Genomic DNA, 21,349 nt, shown 5'->3' with positions numbered 1-21,349 from the left:
GCACATATTCAAAATTTGCTGCGAAAGTTAGTTTTGAATCTAGTATCACACCCAGGTACTTAATTTCATTTACTTTTTCAATTTTTTCGCCATTAATTGTCAATTTTAACTCTGTGTTATGCGTTTTGTTGCCTATTTCCATATATTTTGTTTTGTCGACATTCAGTTTTAATTTGTTTAATTTCAGCCATTTCGCTATATTTTGTAGGTCTTCATTTAATTTATTGATTGCATCTATGTATTCTTCACATGAAATATAGATTAATGTATCGTCTGCAAATAATCTAATTTTGCAATGTTTTATGGTTTTAATTATATCATTAATGTAAATAATGAATAGAATTGGACCTAATACCGACCTTTGTGGAACACCGAGGTTGTTTTCTATCGGTTCTGATTCTGAGCTTTCCACTTTTGTTACCTGTTTTCTTTCATGGAGATATTCTTTGAAAAGATTTAGAGCTACTTCAGAAAGACCTATATCTTCTAATTTTTCCAAAAGTTTTTTCCTTTCTATCGTTTCAAATGCTCTTTTAAAATCTAAAAATGTTGCAATGGTGATTTTTTTATTATCTGTTTCTTTCTTCCATGTATTAATCACAATGTTTATTGCAGCTTCACAAGAGTTATTATTACGGAATCCTGATTGTTCGTCACATAATATATGATGTTTTTCCAAATACTCAACGAGTTGTTTCTTTATTACAATTTCTAGTACCTGTTCGTATTTTGGTAACATATTTATAGGTCTAAATTCTTCGCATTTTCTGGTATTAACAACTTTCGGAATCAGGATCACAATAGATGTTTTCCATGTGTTTGGAAATTTTCCACTTCTTAACGATTCATTTATTATGTTCAGTAGATGAGGTCCTATCACTGGCATTGCATCCCTTAAAACTGTAAAGCTTATTCCATCTGGACTCTCTTTTGATTTGGTGCTGTTTAGAATCTGTAAAAGATATGTTTCATCAATCTCTTTAAACACAAGTTTTTCTCGGTTTAGGGGAACATTTCTCACGCGGTTGTCTTCCTTCAGTATTGGTATACTCTGATGTAATTCCGTTATGCTGTTTACAAAATATTTGTTGAAGCAGTTCTGTATGCTACCCTGTATCTGATGTGGAAATTCAATGTCATGTTTCATCCCTTTATCTTCAGTTTGCATTAATCCTTTTATGGTTTTCCACATTTTTTTAGTGTCTCCTTTTTCACAGATAATTTTATTTTTGAAGTAATCGTTCTTACAAACTTTCAGTTGTTTTGAGTATTTATTTCTTGCATTTTTGAATGCTTTCCAGTCTTGTGAGTTTCTTGAGATTTTTGCAATTTTGTACAGTCTATCTCTTTCATATTGTATTGATTGTAGTTCTATGTTATACCATTTATTTGTTCCTCTTATTTTAGTAGTTTGGATTGGTATTAACTGGTCGATTACTTCTTGAAGGTTATTTATTAATGATTTAGCCTTTTCATTAAATTCCATTTGATGAAGTTCATTCATATCACCCAGAAGTTCAATTAACCTTTCACTGTTATATTTTTTATAATTTCTGTATTTTATTACTTTGCTGGTTTTCGTATTAGTTCTTTTTGTGTTATCTGTAATGTGGATAAGGTTATGGTCGGTTATTTTTGGCTCATCTAGAACTTTTACATCGGTATAAATATCTTGTTGAAAAAACATATTTTCACGGCTTAGTATTTTTTTAATATTTAAATGTGAGTCCAGCAGTAGGACTATGGTATCCCCAATTGGCAAAAGGTGTTAAGGCTTTAAGAAGTAGGAAGGGGGTGTATATGGGGAAGAGGAAGGTTCCTGGCTATTCAGATCTGGTCACCAACCAGGGTTAAGTTCTTCTCACCAAGTGCATTTTCTAGCTTCTCTGCCGAGAGAGCGAATATCATTTAAATTGCGAATCATTGACTTTGCGGCCATTTTGAAATAATTCGCATTATTTCATTATATTTTTACACTAAAGTTCATCATTCATTTGTATTAATATGATTTTTGACAGCAAAATAATATTTTGTCTTCATAAAATTTATCTTCATGAAATGTAAACATTGTGAAGTTTTTATTTATTTTGTGAATGAGATTAATTAATAATCGTACGGTTATGAAGGATGGATGTTGTATGCAGGTTATTTACAGCAAAAACTATTTTTTAAATACTACCTTTTGCAAAGGAATGATGCAGGCAGATAAATAATGGCAATGTTTTTTAAGGATTAGAGTGATTTATTTATAAAATAGAATTAAGTATTATTAAAATAATGATTGACAGAGACAGGCCGGAAATGAGGTTTACAATTGAAGGATCATTTTAGCATAAGTTTACAGTTTCACAGGAATCATCGTACAATTTCATCTATTTTGTACTATTTAAAATTTCCATACCCCTTTAGCACCTTTATTTTACAGTTTGATTTAATCGTTTTTTTGTTTCAGATCTTGCGAAGAATGAAGCTGACCAGAAATAAATTTCACCCAGAAAAGGCGTAAATCTACAAACATGGGGGTGGAAGACTTAACATTTTCCCATCGGAAAAATTCTTATGAAAGAAATGAAGGCGATCAATCGGAGATCAAAGATATTGAAGAAATAGAAGCCACATCTTCTACTGTAATTGAGGATATTTATAAAAGTGGTAAAACTAGTCCGAAAGAGAAAGGAAAGTCGACAATGTTTCTTCGCGGCTGGAATTCGATTGGAAAAAAGTTGGGCTTTAAGAAAAATGAAAAGTTTATTGATTCTTCTGGCAAATCAGCGGATGAATCTGAATATATTGATTCAATAGTCAGTAAGGAAGTGAAGGGTGTGCAATATAAGAAACATGTGAAGAGAAAGAGTGTGACCAAAGAAGAAAATAGTGTTAAAGGCGAAGATGATGTCTTTGAAGAGGAACCCGTTAAGGAAATTATTCCCAAAGTGATCAAAGAGCAAGCTAAAACATTGGCAGAAATCAAAAAATCTCCACGAGAAGATTCCATCGCAAAGGTGGCTGAAGAACAAGGCATTGATTCAATAATTAGTCGAGATGGGAAAGAAAAGATAGAAATTGTGAAGACAGCAAGTGCTATAAAAGAAGTAGAGAGTGTTGTAGACAAAGTTAGAGAAGCTGAAACTATAGAAATTAAAGAAAATGCAGATCTTCGGGAAAATATGGTTTCAGAAAAGACAGAAACAGGTGAATCTGTTATAAAAGAGAGTCACCATGAAACCGAGAAAGAGGAATTAAAGGATGTTGATGAACAAGTTGGAGAAAAAGAAGCTGAAACAACAATGCTAATGAGCCTTGTGGATAATATTAATAGTACAAGATCCTATTTAGAAAGCGACGAATCTCAAAATTCTTATGACGATCCAAAAAAGTCAACCACTCAAGAAGCCTTCTTCAAACTTATAGATTTATTGGAAGACAAAAAGTCAACCAAGTCTGATTCAAGTGAAAAAACTCAGACATTTTCAACATGGGCAGTAAAAGACGAAAAAAAAGGTAGATCTCAGATAAGAACCGTCAATGATGTTTTGAAGAAAATGGAAAGAGTGACAACATCTTCCAAGACGGAGTATAAATTAAGAGAAAAGAGCTCTACAAATAGCCACTATAGTGATCAAGAAGACAGAAAACTTATAAAGAAGTTTGAGGAAATGAATGTGAAATATGAATACCTAAAGAAAGCTGACAAAAAGGAATCAATAGTTCAGTCTTCTGCTGATGTCGATCAATTGGCTGACACTATTTCTGGTTTGGGACTTCTATCTAAGGAGAAAGCAGATAAGAAAAAAACAAGAGAAAAGAAAAAAGTTCGGTATTTGGAAAGAGGACCTGACAAAGGAAAGGTAGAAAGAAGACAGCAGGTTACATCCAGCGTTGCCCCATACACATCACGTACTACAGTATCGGTAAGTATCGAAATTACATACTTTTATTATTTCGCGATGGTCATAGTAAGGGTTTGCAAATCCCGCACCTATTTCAAATTCCGCAGGGTTAATGTGTAGAATTCAGAGGGATATGCGGGATTTTTATTTTATTTTTATATTTTATTTTATATTATAAAAACAAACAGAACATGATTTACAGAGATGAAACAGTATACAGGAATTAGATACTTCATATTGGGTACCTATGATATGTTTCCTTGTAATGTCTGCTAAGTGGTATGTTTATTCCTTAATTACCAGGTGACGTGCGTAGTATCTAGGTGTGTGTGTGTAATATATGTGTAATTGTTTGTGTGTGTGTGTGTGTCTCTGTATGTATTGTATGTATTGAACAGAATTTATATTATTGACATGATGCCACATTTGAATTTGGGCAGTGAATCTGAAAAAATACCAATGTTAGAGTTAAGATCAATATTATTTAGAGTATGAAGATTGAAGAGCTCGGTTAATTGGAGAATTAGATGATGCATTTGTTTTATAATTAAACGTGTGGAATAGCACTGTATGTCGAGTACGTCTCAAAGGAATGTTAAAGTTAATAAGGGACAGAAGTTCGGTACAGTCAATGTCATTGTTTAAAATTCTGTGTATAAATATTGACTCAGATAAGTTATTGTTGAATTTGTAGCTAATATATATTATAAATTTGTTTTGCATACATTCTATAGTATCTATGTAAAGTTTATATATTATTGTGGATTCCAAATTGGCGATTCATATTTCAGGGTACTTCTGACTAATGCGAAATATAACATTACAATTGTACGCGGATTACTGAATACTTAATTAATTTTAAATAATGCCAACATTTTTTTATTATTTGGTATCAATTATCTTTGATATATAAAAAAGACATTGAAAAGGTAAATAGTATTTTGTATCAATAATCTTTGGTACTAGTAATATAGAAAACAAAATTGTATATAAGAAGATAATGAAAAGGTAACATAATAAGATTAAAGAAGACTTATAAAAATAAACTTAAATAACTTAAAAAATATATCATATAAAAATACAAAAAATGACTGTCAGTAACAGAACCTCCATAGTCTTTTGAGATCAATCATCAATGGTACTAGTAATATTATAAAAAGACGTTGAAAACTAACGTAATAAGTCTCTTAAGAAGACTATGATTAAAAATATGATTGCAAAAACTCTGTAGGTACCGACTTCTGGCAATTCTTGCTCTTGCGTATTATGTGATTCACAACTCGCAAGCAAGTATAAATAAAAACAGCCTGTTTTTGGTATAAATTTAGATTTAATTCAATTCCGCAATCCTATCAATCACGCACATAACAATAATAATAATATTGCTGATATTATGGGTTTGGATTGCAGGATTGCCAACCCTAATCATAACTTCCACAAACACTCACACATTTTTCTATCTCTATGCTTCACCTCATCGCTTTGACTGTAGTTCGTCTCCCGTAATGAAGGTCACTATGAAGGTTATCATTGGGTGTATGAGCTATCTCTCTTCAAGATGGATATTAGCACATCGATGAATGGATATTCCTTCGGCTCCTTCACATTTCCTACAATTATTGGTGCTTTCCACTCTTAATAGATAAATTAACAAACGGATTGCCATCTGTAGTGCACAGGCATTGGGTAGGAATGTTATCCTCATTCTACCCATATTTTAATGAACTATGATCAGGGGAACTAGCTTCATTGATCCTTTCAGCACCGGTGCATAGTCGGGAAACATGCCAAACGTGCGCCCAACATTTGTACATGGTTGATATTTGGCACATGAGAACAGGTTGTTTCTACAACTCGTTCTTTGAGTTTGACAGCTCAGCTATCGGACGATTTACTCCCTCCCAAAACGTGGATCTCTTCAAGATCTATGCTCACTCCTTCTTCTCACCAAAAATGCCCTCCATACAGCATCCGCAAACATGATATAGGCCCTGAGGCTGTTCAGGGAATCGACTCACATTTCAATACGGAGTTTAGCGAGAAAATCTTTCAGCTATTTCCTTGCTGGATGTTTTTCTAAATGACCCCCTAAAATTACACCAACCACACAAATTTCATTATAGTATATTTTTTCATTTTTGTTTTGCATCCCACAAACTAAGGATTCTCTTAGAATTAGCTAGCAAGTAACCAACTAATTTCCTCACAAGCATAGTTTTTGACCATCCTCAGTATTTTTTTCCCAGAATTGTATTATGTAATATAGTTTATTTGAATTTATAAAATAAAGTCTTGTTATGTTACAGGTCAATTTGGGAAACCTGAGCGGTGGACATTGCGTACCCGGCCACGAATCGTCTACGGATTCTCTACCAAGAACTATCCGCAATGATGATAATTATTACTCCAATAATGCCTATCCAACTGCCATGGTTGACGGCCTTTCTTTTGTTCAATATGATGCACCAAATGTTCAACAAAACATTGTAACATTCCCTCAACAGGACAATGCACCATTCCCTCAACAGGATATTGAACCATTTATTCAACCAAACGTTGCAACATTCCCACAACAGGACACTGTCTCATTCCCTCGACAGAACATTGCACCATTGCCTCAACAGATCGCTGCATTCATTCAACAAGATCTTGCCTCGTTTACTCCTTTAGAAAGGGAAAATAACTGGGAAGATATAGAATTAACCATTCAAGACCGGATATTATTTTCAGAGCCTGATGATAATATTGATGTCTTATACAAAATGTTAAAATTGGCAACTCCATGCAGCCCAGACCGTTCCAATGGAATGAATGGTGAACTATCTCCATTGGAGATCTATGGTGGTCAGAACTCTCCCTTGATACCTCTTCAATATCCATCTTTGGAAAACTCGCCCTTTTCTCAAACAGGGAGCTCTCCAACACAATTCAATCAATCTCCCAACATTGACAGAGCTGGAACTGATTGGTTACTTCCAATTTCTCGAGAACAAATATCTCCTGAATGGGTCGGTCCGAGTACATTCCTCGAGAACTCGCCCACTTCTCAAGCTTCACCGGGTTCCTTCTATTCGTCAAGTGACTGGAATCAACGGAATGGAGACTCAAGCTCATTTTCATCATTGGAAAGTCCGCCAATCTCAGGCAATGACGATTATCTTTTGAACAAACAAGCGCTCAAGAGCAATTTAAATCCAATCTTTACTGCACAGCCAAACAGTGACACCAACATCGATGGCAACTTTGTGCAAAACCAGCTGAATAATTTAACATCTGAAGTAAGTGTCAACATCGACCCTTTAATAACTTCTGTCGCTCTCAGCGCCATCCAGCAAATCAGGAATGAGTTGGAGTCGTCGCAAGTTAATGCGGCAAGGCCTTGTCAACAATGCCCATATGATACGAAGAATGCCACTGATGTTTTGAGTGAAGAATTCGGAAATTTGAATCCAGATGACCAGAGGAATATAGTGAGCAACGTCCATCGATATAACGAGACAAAGGTCATGCTGTAAGTACATGTTTTATATATTGGTCTGTGTACATTCCACCCATTACAGTAAACATCTTTATTGTATAGGCTTTATTATAGCTAAGCCAGTTCTTCTTCAGTGGTTTCCTCATTGCTAAGGATCGTGGCCCCAGTTGCTATACAGAACTAGGCTCATCCACTCCTCCCGGTCCTGCGCTGCATGAAGAGCCGCGGACACCGACGTTCCAAATGCCTACCTGTGACGCATTCAGTTTCACATATAGTGACCTTTGTCTGCTTCTCCTGACTTCCACTATGCCAGTAATCATGACTCAGTTTGACGAGCGATGTGTCAAGTATTGTAGAATATTTTGTAGGTACATAGTTTTGAATGTGGCTAGGGCATTACTTCTTGCAAAATCATCATCAAGACTCTACATTCCAGGGTGGATTCTCTTCCAATAGCTGCAGTTCCTTGAAGTTTGCAGTCCTTCCTATCCTGCCCCAATCCTCTTCCACATGTTCAGTCAATTACAGTTTTTGGACCTACAGAACCTTATGCTCTGTTCATCGTTTATTTAAATTCTGTGTAATCCATTTTATAGTCTTGCACCAAAGTTTTGAATTTTTTTTTCTCACATTTATTTATGTGATTAAATATTTTGAATATTGCAGGTGTTTTGACTCCCTGCTGTTGGCCTTTGAAAAACCTAACTCGGCCAACGAAACACCCAACCCACCAAGCCTGCTGCCCTCTATGTACTCTGTATGTGAACGACTCCTGATGACAGCTTCCACTAGAACCAAGTTCTTCCAAACAAATGATATGGGTGAGTGCTTTTATGTTGCAATTCACCTTGTGATATGCACTGTTCCTTACTGTCTAAAGTGGGAACAGGACAGTGCATGTCATTTGGTTCAAGTGGGGCCGGCCCTGGGCCAAATGGCGCTAATAAAAACCTCAAGGGCGCTGTATTAGGTGTTAGATATTCTCAGCGCCTTTGTTCCTTGAGTCCCTGATGCAGTGGCTAGTCGGCGCCGGGTACAAGCGTGCTGGTGTTAGATTCTCGTTAGTGACGATATAAGAAATACCCTTCCCCTTAACAACTCACTGGTGCTAAGTGTATTGGAGTGCAACTGTATTATCTGGGCCGCATATGAATGATTTTACAATTTGAAGATTGAAAGAATTCATTAAAAATTCTTCCGTTATATATTTTCGCACCCTCATAGAATGAACCTTTTTATAGATATGACAACCCATCAATCAATAGAAACTCGTAGATGTTTTGCGTTATTGAAATATTTCTTTAAATTAATTCAACATGTTACCAAGCAATATAAAAGATGGAGAATTACCTACTAAAACATGGCTACTAAGCAGAGATACTCTGTATTAGTAATACTATTGATTATGGCAGAGGTTAGTGATAAATATTATGTATAAGTTGTATTGTCATTACATAGTTATATTATGTTATATTCTAATTGAACAAAAAACATTCTGTAGACAAACTGCTTAGATGCAGTTTAACAGGATTGTACTTTGAAGAACAATTAAAATAAATAAATAAATAACGGTCACATATCTAATAGTGAGATTCTAAGAGTCTAGTACTTGTGTACGTCGCCACAACATATTGTATTGTCCAACAATTCACACAAATCTGTCGAGAAGAGCGACCTGCGACCTGAACACGGTGTAAGTAAAATTTGATATAGTCTTCGAGATTCACAGTGAGTTTACAAAGTTTATAGAACTGCGTACTCACTGTATTATCAGTATTTTTTGCAATGTATTAGATAAACCATCTGTAATGATGTAATTATTACGAACACAAAAAAAAGAAGATTTTTTCAAAATGCAATCTATATTTTTTACTCTAAGTATGCTCAGTAATCGCTTGTTAATGTCTGTCGAGTATAATCCTGAAACACTCCTGTAATTACGCTTATAGAGTGCTACTTGAACTATATAACAATGTTCAATTTCATCCTCAGATGAATTAAAAAATGAAGATAGGTTACTGAGACAAAACATTTCTCTGAACAGGTCCAGTGGAAATACTTAAGATTTACTACTTTTGGTATCGCACATAAGTTCGTTCTTCGGACAAGCTGTCACCAGCCCCACAAATACGTCACTCTTGGCTCCTTTTTTGTGATAACTACCTTCCTTTGATTTTGAGAAGTTGAGAATAAATGTCAAAATAAAAGTAAGATAACGAACGTAGCAACACATAAGTTAAAGGACGACCTACTGCTCATACAGTGTTCCGTATTCTTCTCAGTGGAAGCGAGTAAGCATATTTTGTCATCTCAGTCACATGAACAACATTGAATTAAGAATTTACTGGAAACATAAGAGTGTGTATTACTTGTCACAAGTTGGGTTAATTTTGTGAGACAGTAAAGTGTCTATTTGTATTATAATATCATTGATGTCGCTACATGTTTTTAGGTCAAACTGCTCTAGACCGTGCCGTACTGAATTGCCCCCAGATGCCGATTCTCTCCCGCTACCTGGGGGAGTGTTGCATCAGGGCTTTGCCCAATCTCCCTCCAGATACGGACTACACTATAGACCGGGTATGTGTTTCCTGAAACTGATATCTTAACTTATTCTACGACGCTGTCGCATATGTGATCCATCAGCGACTATTCTCGTACACCGCTGTCGCAAATGTGAGCCATGAAGTTTCACTAAATCACAGATGTTGTGTTAAAACGTGTTGCGTGGTGTAATAGATTGTCTTAATTTATTAACCATCACATTGTGGGCAGGCAGACTGCTATACAACTCTGCCTTGGCGTACGTTCCTTAATTTCCTGAAAAACTAAAGAAACCGTTATTTTCTGCATTTAGGCAACTGAGAACACCTATAAATAATTATGTACATACCACAGACATAGGAATTAATAGACGAGAAGATAAAGGCGAGGGGTAAAATCAACTGTTGAAGAACGAAGGGAGTGAAGATGACTGTGATTCGTCAATAAATCAATCTGACAGTAAATAGGCATCTCGCATTATAATATCACCATTTACTTCTTAAAAGTAAAATCTGCTTTGAATGAATAGACATTTTTACATGGGAGCGCAAATTACTCGCCACGTTATGAACAAATTTGCGAAGTCCAAATTCGGCAAAGTAAGGCAGCTTCTATATTCAGAGTCGTAGTTAGTTTCGGAGTATTTAGTTAAGACACTTTTATAAATGTTCATAAATTACTTCCCAGCAACCAACCAGCTTTGTGTTTCGCGTCCAGACGTTTCTCGATGTATAGTAACAACTGATTCATATTATACGATGTGAATATGCTTAAAATAAAATAAAATAATGCTTATATATGGAATGTAATACGACAATTGGGTTTATTCTCTTTTTTCGCATCTATTTTTACCAGTTTTCATAGTACAAGTAAACATTTTGCCGTGTTATTTCGTAAAATGAACCGATGATGCCTCGACCATAGTTCGCACAAGAATGATGACGTCACGTTTTCAAATATCACTTGAGGCCGTACGCGAGCCCAGCCGGCTCAATGGAACCGGTATGGGGAGTGGGGATAATACGCTTTTAATCACTTAGGGCAGGTCTACTAATATTCATATGTCTATGGTACATACTAAAAAAAATTTGCAAGAAATCTAACACAGATTTTCATCTAACACAAGTTCTTGTCAAACCACAAGTCCAGAGAATGTTGCTAACATTGAAATCAAACCACAAACCTTTAAATAGCTTTAAAACTTAAATCTTTCCTTGCCTGAAAAGGGATTTTGACATTCTTTCCTTTTTGTAGCAATAATTTCATAATTAATCAAATGTAAACCTACATACATAATTTATTTTGAAGTTTTGTGTTTGTTCACTTCTCTGATAACACTATTTAACAGGAAAATGATTACAATATTAAGTACTTCAACGCTTGATTCAGTATATGGAAAGGTGGTGAAATTATAAATATATCAATAAGATTTTTTTAGAAATATTTAACAAGAACAGTTGCTTGGACCATAGACAAACATCGAAAAAAAAAAAAACATTTTTTTTAGAAAAACGTGTGTCTGAGGTTTATATCCAAATGTGTTCAATTTCCAGCTGTCTTCCAGAACCTCATGACGGCAGTATATAAATCTACAGCTTGACATACACTGCAGGTGGTCAAAAGAGGAACTGACGAACCACATATTTTTTTTATGCAATGATTTTTAGTATTCACAACATCAGTAGTACTGTCACCCTAGACTGCATATATAAGGGTGGTGGTCTGTAGATATGCAATAGAAAATTTAATCACGCTTTATGCATGATGCATTATTCTAGAATGATGCAGATCGCAATGGCCTACTGCACCGAGCTGTGTCCAGAGGGGAACCCTGTATCCCCCACTTGGCCGGCCTTCTCGAACTGAACAGGAAAAATCAGATCTTCGACGTCAACCAGAAAAATGCTGATGGTAAGATACATAATCTTCTTCCCCTAGTCCTATTCCATCCCATCGCTTCTAGAAGGCGTCTTTTCTGGGCTACTTCATCAGCCTCCGTCCATAGCAGGTCCAGCCTCTCATTGCGTAGCCAGTAGAGTTGTTTTACTCAACTTCTAGGATTCTTCCTTATTTAATATCCGCCGGTATTTAACTTGGAAGTTTTGTCTTTTGGCATTCTGAGTAAATAATATGTATGTACAAACTAACTTTATCTGCAACTTATATATGAGAGTTGTCGGGGTTCGATGATAAGCACATCTCGGAATGACGAAATTCTTACACAATTCCATTTTGTGACTCCTCTCAAAATTTTATTTCGTCAGCTTCAACCCGTATGTCAAATTTACAGTTGTATACACATTTTGACAAACCTATTAAATATTTATTTTATTTTAGTTTATTTAGGAAACAGACAGTTGTACATGTGAATAAATTTTACATTTTAGTTGAATATAAGATAAACCAGTTAAGTTCCATTTACAATCTTTTTTTTATAGTTACTGGTTAGGAAGAAAATAGATATTTAAAGACTTTGGTAAAAAAAATAATTAAAAGAATAGGCGAACAATAAAAAATAATCGTTGTGATTAAGGTACATTGTAAGGTCAATTTGTTTTTAAAAGTATATAGGGTACAGTGGAAAATATCTTAAAGAAGCCATATTGTAAAACATAAATAAGATATCACCAAAATTTCATTTTAATAATAATAAAAATAATGGTATGGTAAAGTTAATTATGCAAGTTCGATTAATGTATACAAAAAGTGTGCGATGTAAATTTAACCTCTTACGAGACGTATGATATGCCATTACTTGATTAAAAGTAATTTGTTTACTGGAAGTAATAAGATACCAAAAAATGCCAAATGCGAATAGAAATGAAAAGAAAAATCATTGGAGTATTTGAAAGGAGTCATGCTATTTTGTTTATATCTGCCTCAGAGGAAATTCGAATAACCGGAGAACCGTAATTTTGTCTCATAAATATATATGTACATAACAGTTTTTTGTTCAAAGGTGTTTATAATTTTTTTCACTTTTAAATTCCCTGGCTTTCTTCATAAGTAACTTGTTAGAAGGCGTGAGGTGATCATTGGGGAATATACGGCTTGCTACTCCTGGAAGGCCGATATCTGCTGAAGTCAAGGTCCGGTGGCGACGAGCTACAAGCAAAGCCTCATCGAAGAAGACATATGATTATATTTGATGTAGATGTGGGTGTGGATGTGATTTTAGAAGCTGCCTTTGGCCATGGTCATTGGTCGCACTCTATGAATGAAGTCAATGTCCTCTTTTTGTAGTTGGTACCCAACTTTCTGGGATACATTCATTATAATATCCAGGAGGTTTTCACTTTTTGACATCGGAACTCCGTAAATTTCAACATTACGTAGTCTATCGTATTGTTCTCGTTGGTTCATTTTCATATTAACGTCCTTTATAACTTCCTTAAAATAAATAAATTCGCATTCCAGAGAATCAATTTTACCAGTTTTACAGCTCAAAGCTAACATTTTGGTGTTTAAAGTTTCAATTTGTGAAGATAAAAATTCCACTGATTTTATAGAAATAATAATAATAATATTTTATGATTTAATAGGTTCTAATTGATCTGTAAAGTCCTTGAATCTTGCGTATAGCTTACAGACATCGTTTTTTTCCATCTCTTTACGTTTGTCATTGAGGGTTTTCTCTCGTATTATTTTTCATGTTGTTGTTTAAATTAGAATATCACTTGTTTATTTACTTGGTGAAGTTTCCGCTAATAATCTGTTTTTTTATTTATTTATTTTTAATGTTTTTAAAAGACAAACATTTCCAGGTAACGAATAACTTAACCCTTAAATGCATGATTTATTAATTTTTCTGGAAAAAAATATATTTTGTAGATATTTACATGCATACGCGAGGAAATATAAAGAATTTAATTTTTTTGTAATTTTTTAATGATATTTAATTAAAAAAAAATTGTTGCAGGTTTACAACACCATGTATTTAATAAAAATTAATATGAACAATTTACGTATGAAAAAAAAATAAAAAACCTAAAAAAAATTCTCAAAACTAATAAGTGTACCGGAAAAATACGAGTTATTACATATAAGTATTATATTATTGTATCTACTTACCTAAGAAAATTAAAATAATAACAGCAAAACAAAACTGTAATTCTAACCTCCAACCAATTTTCGAGAATCTTCACTTTGTTAAAGAAAAAGTGACATTTGACATTCGCGAAAGAAAAAAAAGGTGATGCCACTCGATAAAATATATTACCGTGAACTTGATAATCCTAAAACGGCATGCATTAAGTATACACCAAAGAGTTAAAGGTGGTTTGAACGGTATGTTGCAGTTTGGCAACAATATGCATTTAAGGGTTAAGATTTTTTTTTTTTTTAAATCTCCTACTATCACCACAGTATGTGGTAAGTCGAAGAATTGAACTCACAACACCTGGGTGGGACACAACTCAGCCACTGATCAGTCCATATTAAAAATTTGATGAATCATATATTGTCACGGTGGAGCGAAAAGTCACCGACTAAAAGTACTTAATATTGAACCCCGCATCTACTAGTAAAGTCGAATCCGCCACCAACACCTATACGAACCTCACCCCATGAACCTGGGCACCCCTGCTACTTGGGGTGACCTATGGCAGGGGTGTTGGTCATCCAATAAATAGATCCCGGTGCGAAGGTACCCAAACCCGCCTCCCAAATTAATTAGTTATTATACGCCTTCGTTTAGTTCACTAAAATTCATCTCCTTAATAAAAACAATGACATTTAAATCACTTAGTGACTTTATGCTCTCAATGTCAACAACTTCCATGTACTTTAAACTCGAAAAATCCGAAAATGCGAAATGTGAATAATAAACTGAAAGATAACTGGCATTGCAAAAACCACCGAATGTATTTTTCGTAATTTTAAAATTATACTGACTCAAATCAAAGATCTGATTGTGTCATTATTATTTTCTAGGACTTATAGCTAATGAATAAAAGCATAATTATTAAAAAACCTTTTATTATCCCTCTTAAACAGAAATTTTAAATAGCAACCACAAAACACCCATTATTTTAATACTGTCAATTTGTTAGTTAGGGACTTTTCACTCCATGTCCGATCTTGAGGCCGATCCAAATGTCATTTTCTCTGGTTTTGTTTGTATTAATTATGTTAATTAATAATAGATAGGTTATAAGTAAGGTCAATTAAGGTCAATTTAATGAACACATTTGTTTTGATAACCATGTTTGTTTCAACAAATACAAAGCTGATAACTCCCTTGTCACCTTTTCCCCTTTCTCAATACGAATTTGCAAGACCATATTTACCTTTACATCGGGTTGTTAAAGTTATCTGTTTATCAATAAATTGTTTTTTCTTATCGTCTGGTGCAAATAAGAGGAAAATGAAAAGACATTGGGTGACGCCACATTAATTTGTACCAGTTGCTTTACTTGATTACTTCTATTAGGTTAAAGCCTGTGACAGACCGCGCTATATTCTCGTTGCTTGCCCTATTTCAGCATATCGCATGCCATACATTCCCATCTACACAATAGAACCAGATCTCATTCCACAGTTGACCAGTGTCGCTCTAGTGAAAGAATGAAGAGATGAATAAATCATTTAGGATAGAATTTTTTTTTAAATTTAGCTTTGTTTAGTCACTAGTTTTCAATATCCAGGTATTTCCAACTTTCCACTATCTCTTTCCACTCTCCGTTTCCTCCCCCAATATTTACCATGATGGATTTTCCATAATGCAATAGTCCAACCTTCTGTCCCAACTTGAATTTTTTAAATGTTTCTGTTAAAATCCGATTCTTGGCCTGTTTAAGCTTTTGATCAAATTATGATCAACTGAGGTGCATAACAATCTAAATTATGATCAACTGAGGTGCATAACAATCCAAATTATGATCAACTGAGGTGCATAACAATCCAAATTATGATCAACTGAGGTGCATAACAATCTAAATTATGTTTGTCAGCAAATCACACGACTCTTGGACTTCAAATTGCTTTAGCTATGTTTATAAATCAATTTTGAATAGCCCGATTTTGTGGCAGATCGAATCAAGGGTTGTAGCTAAATCTAGATATTTTGCTACGTATTTATATCCTTGATCTAGGTTGGTACTATGTATATAATCTATTACTTATGCCAATGCTTCCTTTGTGCGTCTTTTTTCTTTAAATCCATTTTGTTTATCCAAGATTAATTTGTTATCTTCCAGGTATTTTACAATTTGATTTTTTAATACTCTTTCAAAGATCCTTGATGTTGAGGTTAACAGTGTGATTGGTCTATACTTAGTTATTTCCATGTTGTCTCCTGCTTTATAAATAGGAATCTTAACAGACGGACTGCAATCTTTAGAGCACAGGCGTCAGGTAGGTATGCTGTCCTTGTTCTATCGGTATTACAATGGAAGATGCTCTGAGGAACTAGCGTCATTGATCCCTTCGGCACCGGTGCGTAATCGGGATACACGCCAAACGCGCGCCCAACATTTGTACACGGTTGACATTTGTCACATGAGAATGGGTCGCTTCTACGATTCGTTCATAAGTTCCACAGCTCGGCTGTGGAACGAACTGCTGGCCTCTGTGTTTCCTCCCTCCTACAACATGGGAATCTTCAAGACCCATGTTCACTCCTTCGTCTCCACAAAAAGACCCTCCACACAGCATCCCCAAAGATGACATAGGCCCTGAGGGAAATTATTTTCTTCAGGGCCTCGTGTGTGGAGTTAATATAAAAAAAAAGGAATCACAAATCCTTATTTAAGAAGTTTAGATTGATAAACATAGCCAAAGCAATTTTAAGCAAGTCCATGAGTCGTGTGATCAGCTGAGAAGCATAATAGCCTGATTCTTTCCCATCTCCCTCTTTTGTGTCTCCTTCTTTTTCTGCTCGCCACTTGGAAGACCATCACACAACAATTTTCAAATTGGGGATACCATAGTCCGACTGGTTCCTGGCAATTTGGACTAATGTCCATTTTCTTTGTCAATTTAAGTCTAGAGTAATCTCTAGACTTAAATTGACAAAAAAAACCCTGACAACATTTGAATTTCTCCTACTGTCATCAGTATAAGCGGAAGACTTTGATTGTTCAATGATGGAGAACTTAGCTAGCAGAGGATTGAACCCATGACTGGGAGGTGACGCATTTCTACATTAAGCTACTAATCGATCAACTTCAATCCACCAAAAGTGTTTAATTTGGTAACTCTATACAACTAGTATCGTGAATGTTTTGCGGTTTTATAGGCATGGCTCAATATAGAACTGGTTTTTATACTCAACAAACAGTATATACATTTAGAATAAATTATGGCAATGCCTCAAAAACAGATGTGTTCAAAAATTTATATCCTCAATGAAAATTATTATTGACGACAAAAAAAAAAATTCTATTGGCAATTTTATGCGCTATTAATATTGTTCCACTAACCTATTACATATTCATAGCTTATTTCACATATAAGCATAAAAGTTGTTAATGTATATGATTTATTAACCATATATACCATTTTTTTGCACGTATCTTCTACTATAAATGGCTTTGTGATACAGAATTGATTAACCGACAGTGGGAGATAGAAGATAGATTAATTTTTCCTTGCTTCTGCTGAAATTTATAAAACAATAGCTCTACCCCGCCACGCGTTGCTGTGACTCAGTCTGTCTGTGGAGATAGAAAAAAATAGCGCATGTTGCTTTTACGTCCAAAACATCGCCCTTTTATTTATTTTTATAAAAGCATGTTTATACCTATAGCAGGTGACATTTAAATAATATAGGTATATAAAAAAACACGTGTATTCGAATGCAACGTTGGGTCAAATTCAATTATTTTATGGAGATTTTCCGTAAATCGGTGCAGTGCATGGTTAAACTGATGTTCATAAAAAAATCGAATTTTCGAAAAAAAATAAAAAACATTTCAGTCTACAACAATGCCATTTTATTTAATATTAGCACTCTAGTACACCCAAGAGTCACGAGCCGCCACTGGTCACCACTGACTTATTACTTTTTGGTTCTAGACCATTTAGCATGCGCTCTATCTCTCTAACATTTGCCTGACAGTGATCTCAATCCCATTTGAATTTCGTAATAATTGTGAAATACAGTTTTGTATTGGAAATTTAAGGCCCGATCGGACAAATATTTGAATCGCAAAACACGGCATTTCTTATGTCCTTCTTTATTCTACGATTCAAATAATGTATTATTTTATAATACTATGTAAAACCCCATAAATATATACATTTAAAAAATATATGTTTTTAGGTTACTCTCCGTTGCATTTGGCCCTCATGGCTTGTTCAAGTCCCGCTTCAGCGTCAGATGATGGTGCTGTCTGCCGTGGAGTTTGCCTGACGATGGCACACCTCCTCCTTGACCACGGGAACGCTGATCCTAATATCAAGGTGAATTTAACATATGCAATTAACAGTTACTTATTTTTATGCTTCTGTTTACTGATCATATTTACGTACTTTAGTACTTTCAACACATTTGTTCGGTTTGCAATGTTTATGTATTTCAAATGAACTATTTACATCTTGTTTTTTAGTTTTCCAAAAAAACAAATACCGTTTTAGAAACTAGATAAAATTTTCTTTCCGGTGTACGCATTTAAAATAAACATTACTATTTCTAAATAATAAAATTTTATGTTGTGTCTTCATAAAAAATGACAAATCATACACTGTATACAAAAAAGCATAACATTTTATTAATAAAAAAAATTTACATATGTTTAAATTAAACAATAAAAACATACTGACGAAACTAACATTAAAAACATAGGAAGGAAATTCTGTCGCGATTACACAAGATATAAAAATAGTACTATTCTAGATAGGGAGGAAAACATGAAATCTACACATTTTAAAATATATATATATGGGAATTGGTAGTGAGACAATGTAAGATATGGATGTTGTTGTTGCAGTGTTTATTAAGAGTCAGGATTATACATTAGTTGAGTTGCTCAGTTGGGAGATGGCTCTGGGTCGAGGATGATGATGACACCAGGCGTAGTCGGCGATGACTGCGGTAGAATGGTTGAGATGCGGGTCAGTGGGTCGACGCCGCATTGATGGAGATCAGGCTCGTAGACTTGTTCAGCGCTGATGAAGGCAAGGAGTCTTCTGGGTACTTCAGCGTGAACGAAGTAGCCGAAGGTGCGATGGACCTGGCTGGCAGATGAGCGGGAGGTACAGGCTAGCGACGATGGTCGCGGAGCCGAGGCGCAGACGACGATGAGCTGGTTGCAGGGTCTAGGCGCATGAGGTTAGCGCTGGCCAGGAATGATAGCCTGGGCCAGGGTGTTGAGGTGAAGATGGATCGAAGCGTGACGTGGAGGGAACCGGCCATGATGGCTGATTCCTCCATTACGCCGAGGATGATGTCGCGTGGAACTTGTTGACTGGAACGATGTGGAATGATGACTGACTACTGACTGACTGACTACTGACTGATGTACTTAGATCCTCCACCGCTTATATAGCTGCTGGACTTCGAACCCGCAGAACCGCTGACTCGGTTTATTGTATCAGCGTTTGCATCACCCTGTATGCAAATCAGCAGTCTACGTATTGTGGTACCGATATTATAATTGAAGTTTCGTAAGAATCTCGGCTGTTTAACTCGTGCAGTCTGGTTATGAATTGATGACTCTAGGAGCGGTGACATAACCGCTACATATATACGGTACGAAAGAGTTAAAACTTTAATTAAATTTTCAGGCTCACAAGAATGGAAACACTCCGTTGCACGTAGCAGTGGAAACCAAGGCCTGCGCATCCATCTTGGTCTCTCTCCTCCTGCAATACAAGGCTGTCATTTCTAGCACCAACTACTCGTGAGTACATTCATAACTGGGCCCGTCGCTTCAATAAGACAACTCGGTATCTAGCGGGGTTGATCGATAAATCCTTAAATCGATTCGATATTGACTAAATCCCGTCGTCTATGGTTATTCGGCGGCGTTAGGCGGTATTTGCGAGCATGTTCAGCAATTGGTATAAAATATTTCAACAGTCGGTAGAAAAGCCGCCTAATTTAGCGTGGCCTCTTAACACACTATGAGCGGGAATGGTATTTTTACCTGCGCGGCCGACTGGTGCTTATCGGCGGGACGGGTAAAAATACCCTTTACGCCGGCTCCACTTCAAAGGCGAGGAAGGAAAATTATTATTATTATTTCCCGTGACTATTTAATCTAAACCCATGAAGACATTACAAACTACACACACATATAACAAAAAAAGATAAGCCGTTGTTTCTTTTATGTACACACATACTCAATAATTAGGCAATTTTATGGTGTTAAATTTCAAAGATGGTTTGTTAGTTGTACTGGGAATATGAGTACCTATTATATTTTTATGACGTGTTATAAATTCATTGGACCTCTCTTATGAGATAATCGCGAGGATGTTATTACAATAATCATTTCCTGAATGACTTTTCCCGGCACTCATTACTTGTGAAGATAGAGTGGCGCCAATATACACGTGCTTTAGTTATGATATACAGAGTTACAAAACTAATTAAAACTAGTTATTTAATTGATATTTTCTTTTACCCTTCAAAAATTTCTTATAATTTGTCTGCCCATTCTGGTGAAGATTTAGCTGAAGCGATATATTTTTGCGCTAATCGCAAAATACACCCGCTATAGGCTAGAGTCTATTGTTTGAAGCTCCCGACTACAATGTGTTAAGTGATCGAGAGATAATGGTTTGGGGAGACCTTTTGACCTCTCCAACTGGTCTCTGATCCATCGCCTTGCGCCGCAGCGGGAAGGATATATTTATACGTCAATCCTGGACGCACTGATCCCTAGATTTCTCCCCACCCTTCTTATCTTTTTCTTTCTGAGAACTTCCTCTATAAAATATCCTTCACACATCATCCCCAAAGATAACATAGACACTGAATTAAATTATTTTCCTCAAGGCCAAAAAGTGGGGGTCGCGATCATCAACAAATAAAAATAGATTTTTTTATTTTTTAAACTTTATTAAAATGAGTAAACTATGTTTATCTATACCATTAAAAAGTTTGAAAATCGCTACTCTATGTGGTGTAGATTCACCAGTTTTCCGCTTGTAATGAGGTTTTGGGCACTGTGCATAATACTTTTATGCGGCCTTAACCTTTTTGAGGGAAATCAGAAATGGAATTAAAAATGAACTCTAAAGTATTTCAAGTGCAAGCGATTGTATTACGAAATTTTGTGCACTGTCTCATGGTATACAGGTTTCAATCGCGTATTAAAAAATTCCAGCTAGGTCGAAATTTCAATGCCAACAGCGCATGAACGGTTTGTTGGCGAAATAAATTCTTGTCACTGGTGCATAAACAGTTTTTCAGAGGTTAAGGTCTCTGAATTGGGTGAATGTGGACAAATACAAACTACAGAACACATTACAAAGGGAATTTCCCCTC

At 35.4% G+C, this 21,349-nt stretch overlaps 1 protein-coding gene across 2 annotated transcripts in view; it reads left to right on the top strand.

The window, feature by feature from the left end:
- Positions 1 to 21,349, top strand: part of LOC149410532 (uncharacterized) — a 72,474-nt gene that overhangs the window by 45,837 nt on the left and 5,288 nt on the right. For both annotated transcript variants that reach the window (XM_089647757.1, XM_089647758.1), the window contains exons 2-8: positions 2,453 to 3,911; positions 6,197 to 7,401; positions 8,038 to 8,192; positions 9,824 to 9,951; positions 11,694 to 11,826; positions 18,179 to 18,318; positions 19,642 to 19,757. In XM_089647757.1, the coding sequence (XP_089503883.1) occupies positions 2,517 to 3,911; positions 6,197 to 7,401; positions 8,038 to 8,192; positions 9,824 to 9,951; positions 11,694 to 11,826; positions 18,179 to 18,318; positions 19,642 to 19,757 (3,272 nt within the window). In that variant the 5' untranslated portion in view covers positions 2,453 to 2,516. The remainder of the gene's footprint in view (positions 1 to 2,452; positions 3,912 to 6,196; positions 7,402 to 8,037; positions 8,193 to 9,823; positions 9,952 to 11,693; positions 11,827 to 18,178; positions 18,319 to 19,641; positions 19,758 to 21,349) is intronic.

Source organism: Hesperophylax consimilis, chromosome 27 (assembly GCF_061612785.1).
Source record: "Hesperophylax consimilis isolate HC1 chromosome 27, BYU_Hcon_1.0, whole genome shotgun sequence".
NCBI lineage: Eukaryota > Metazoa > Arthropoda > Insecta > Trichoptera > Limnephilidae > Hesperophylax > Hesperophylax consimilis.
Note: the sequence above shows the minus strand (reverse complement) of the source record. Positions and strands in the feature narration are given on the sequence as shown.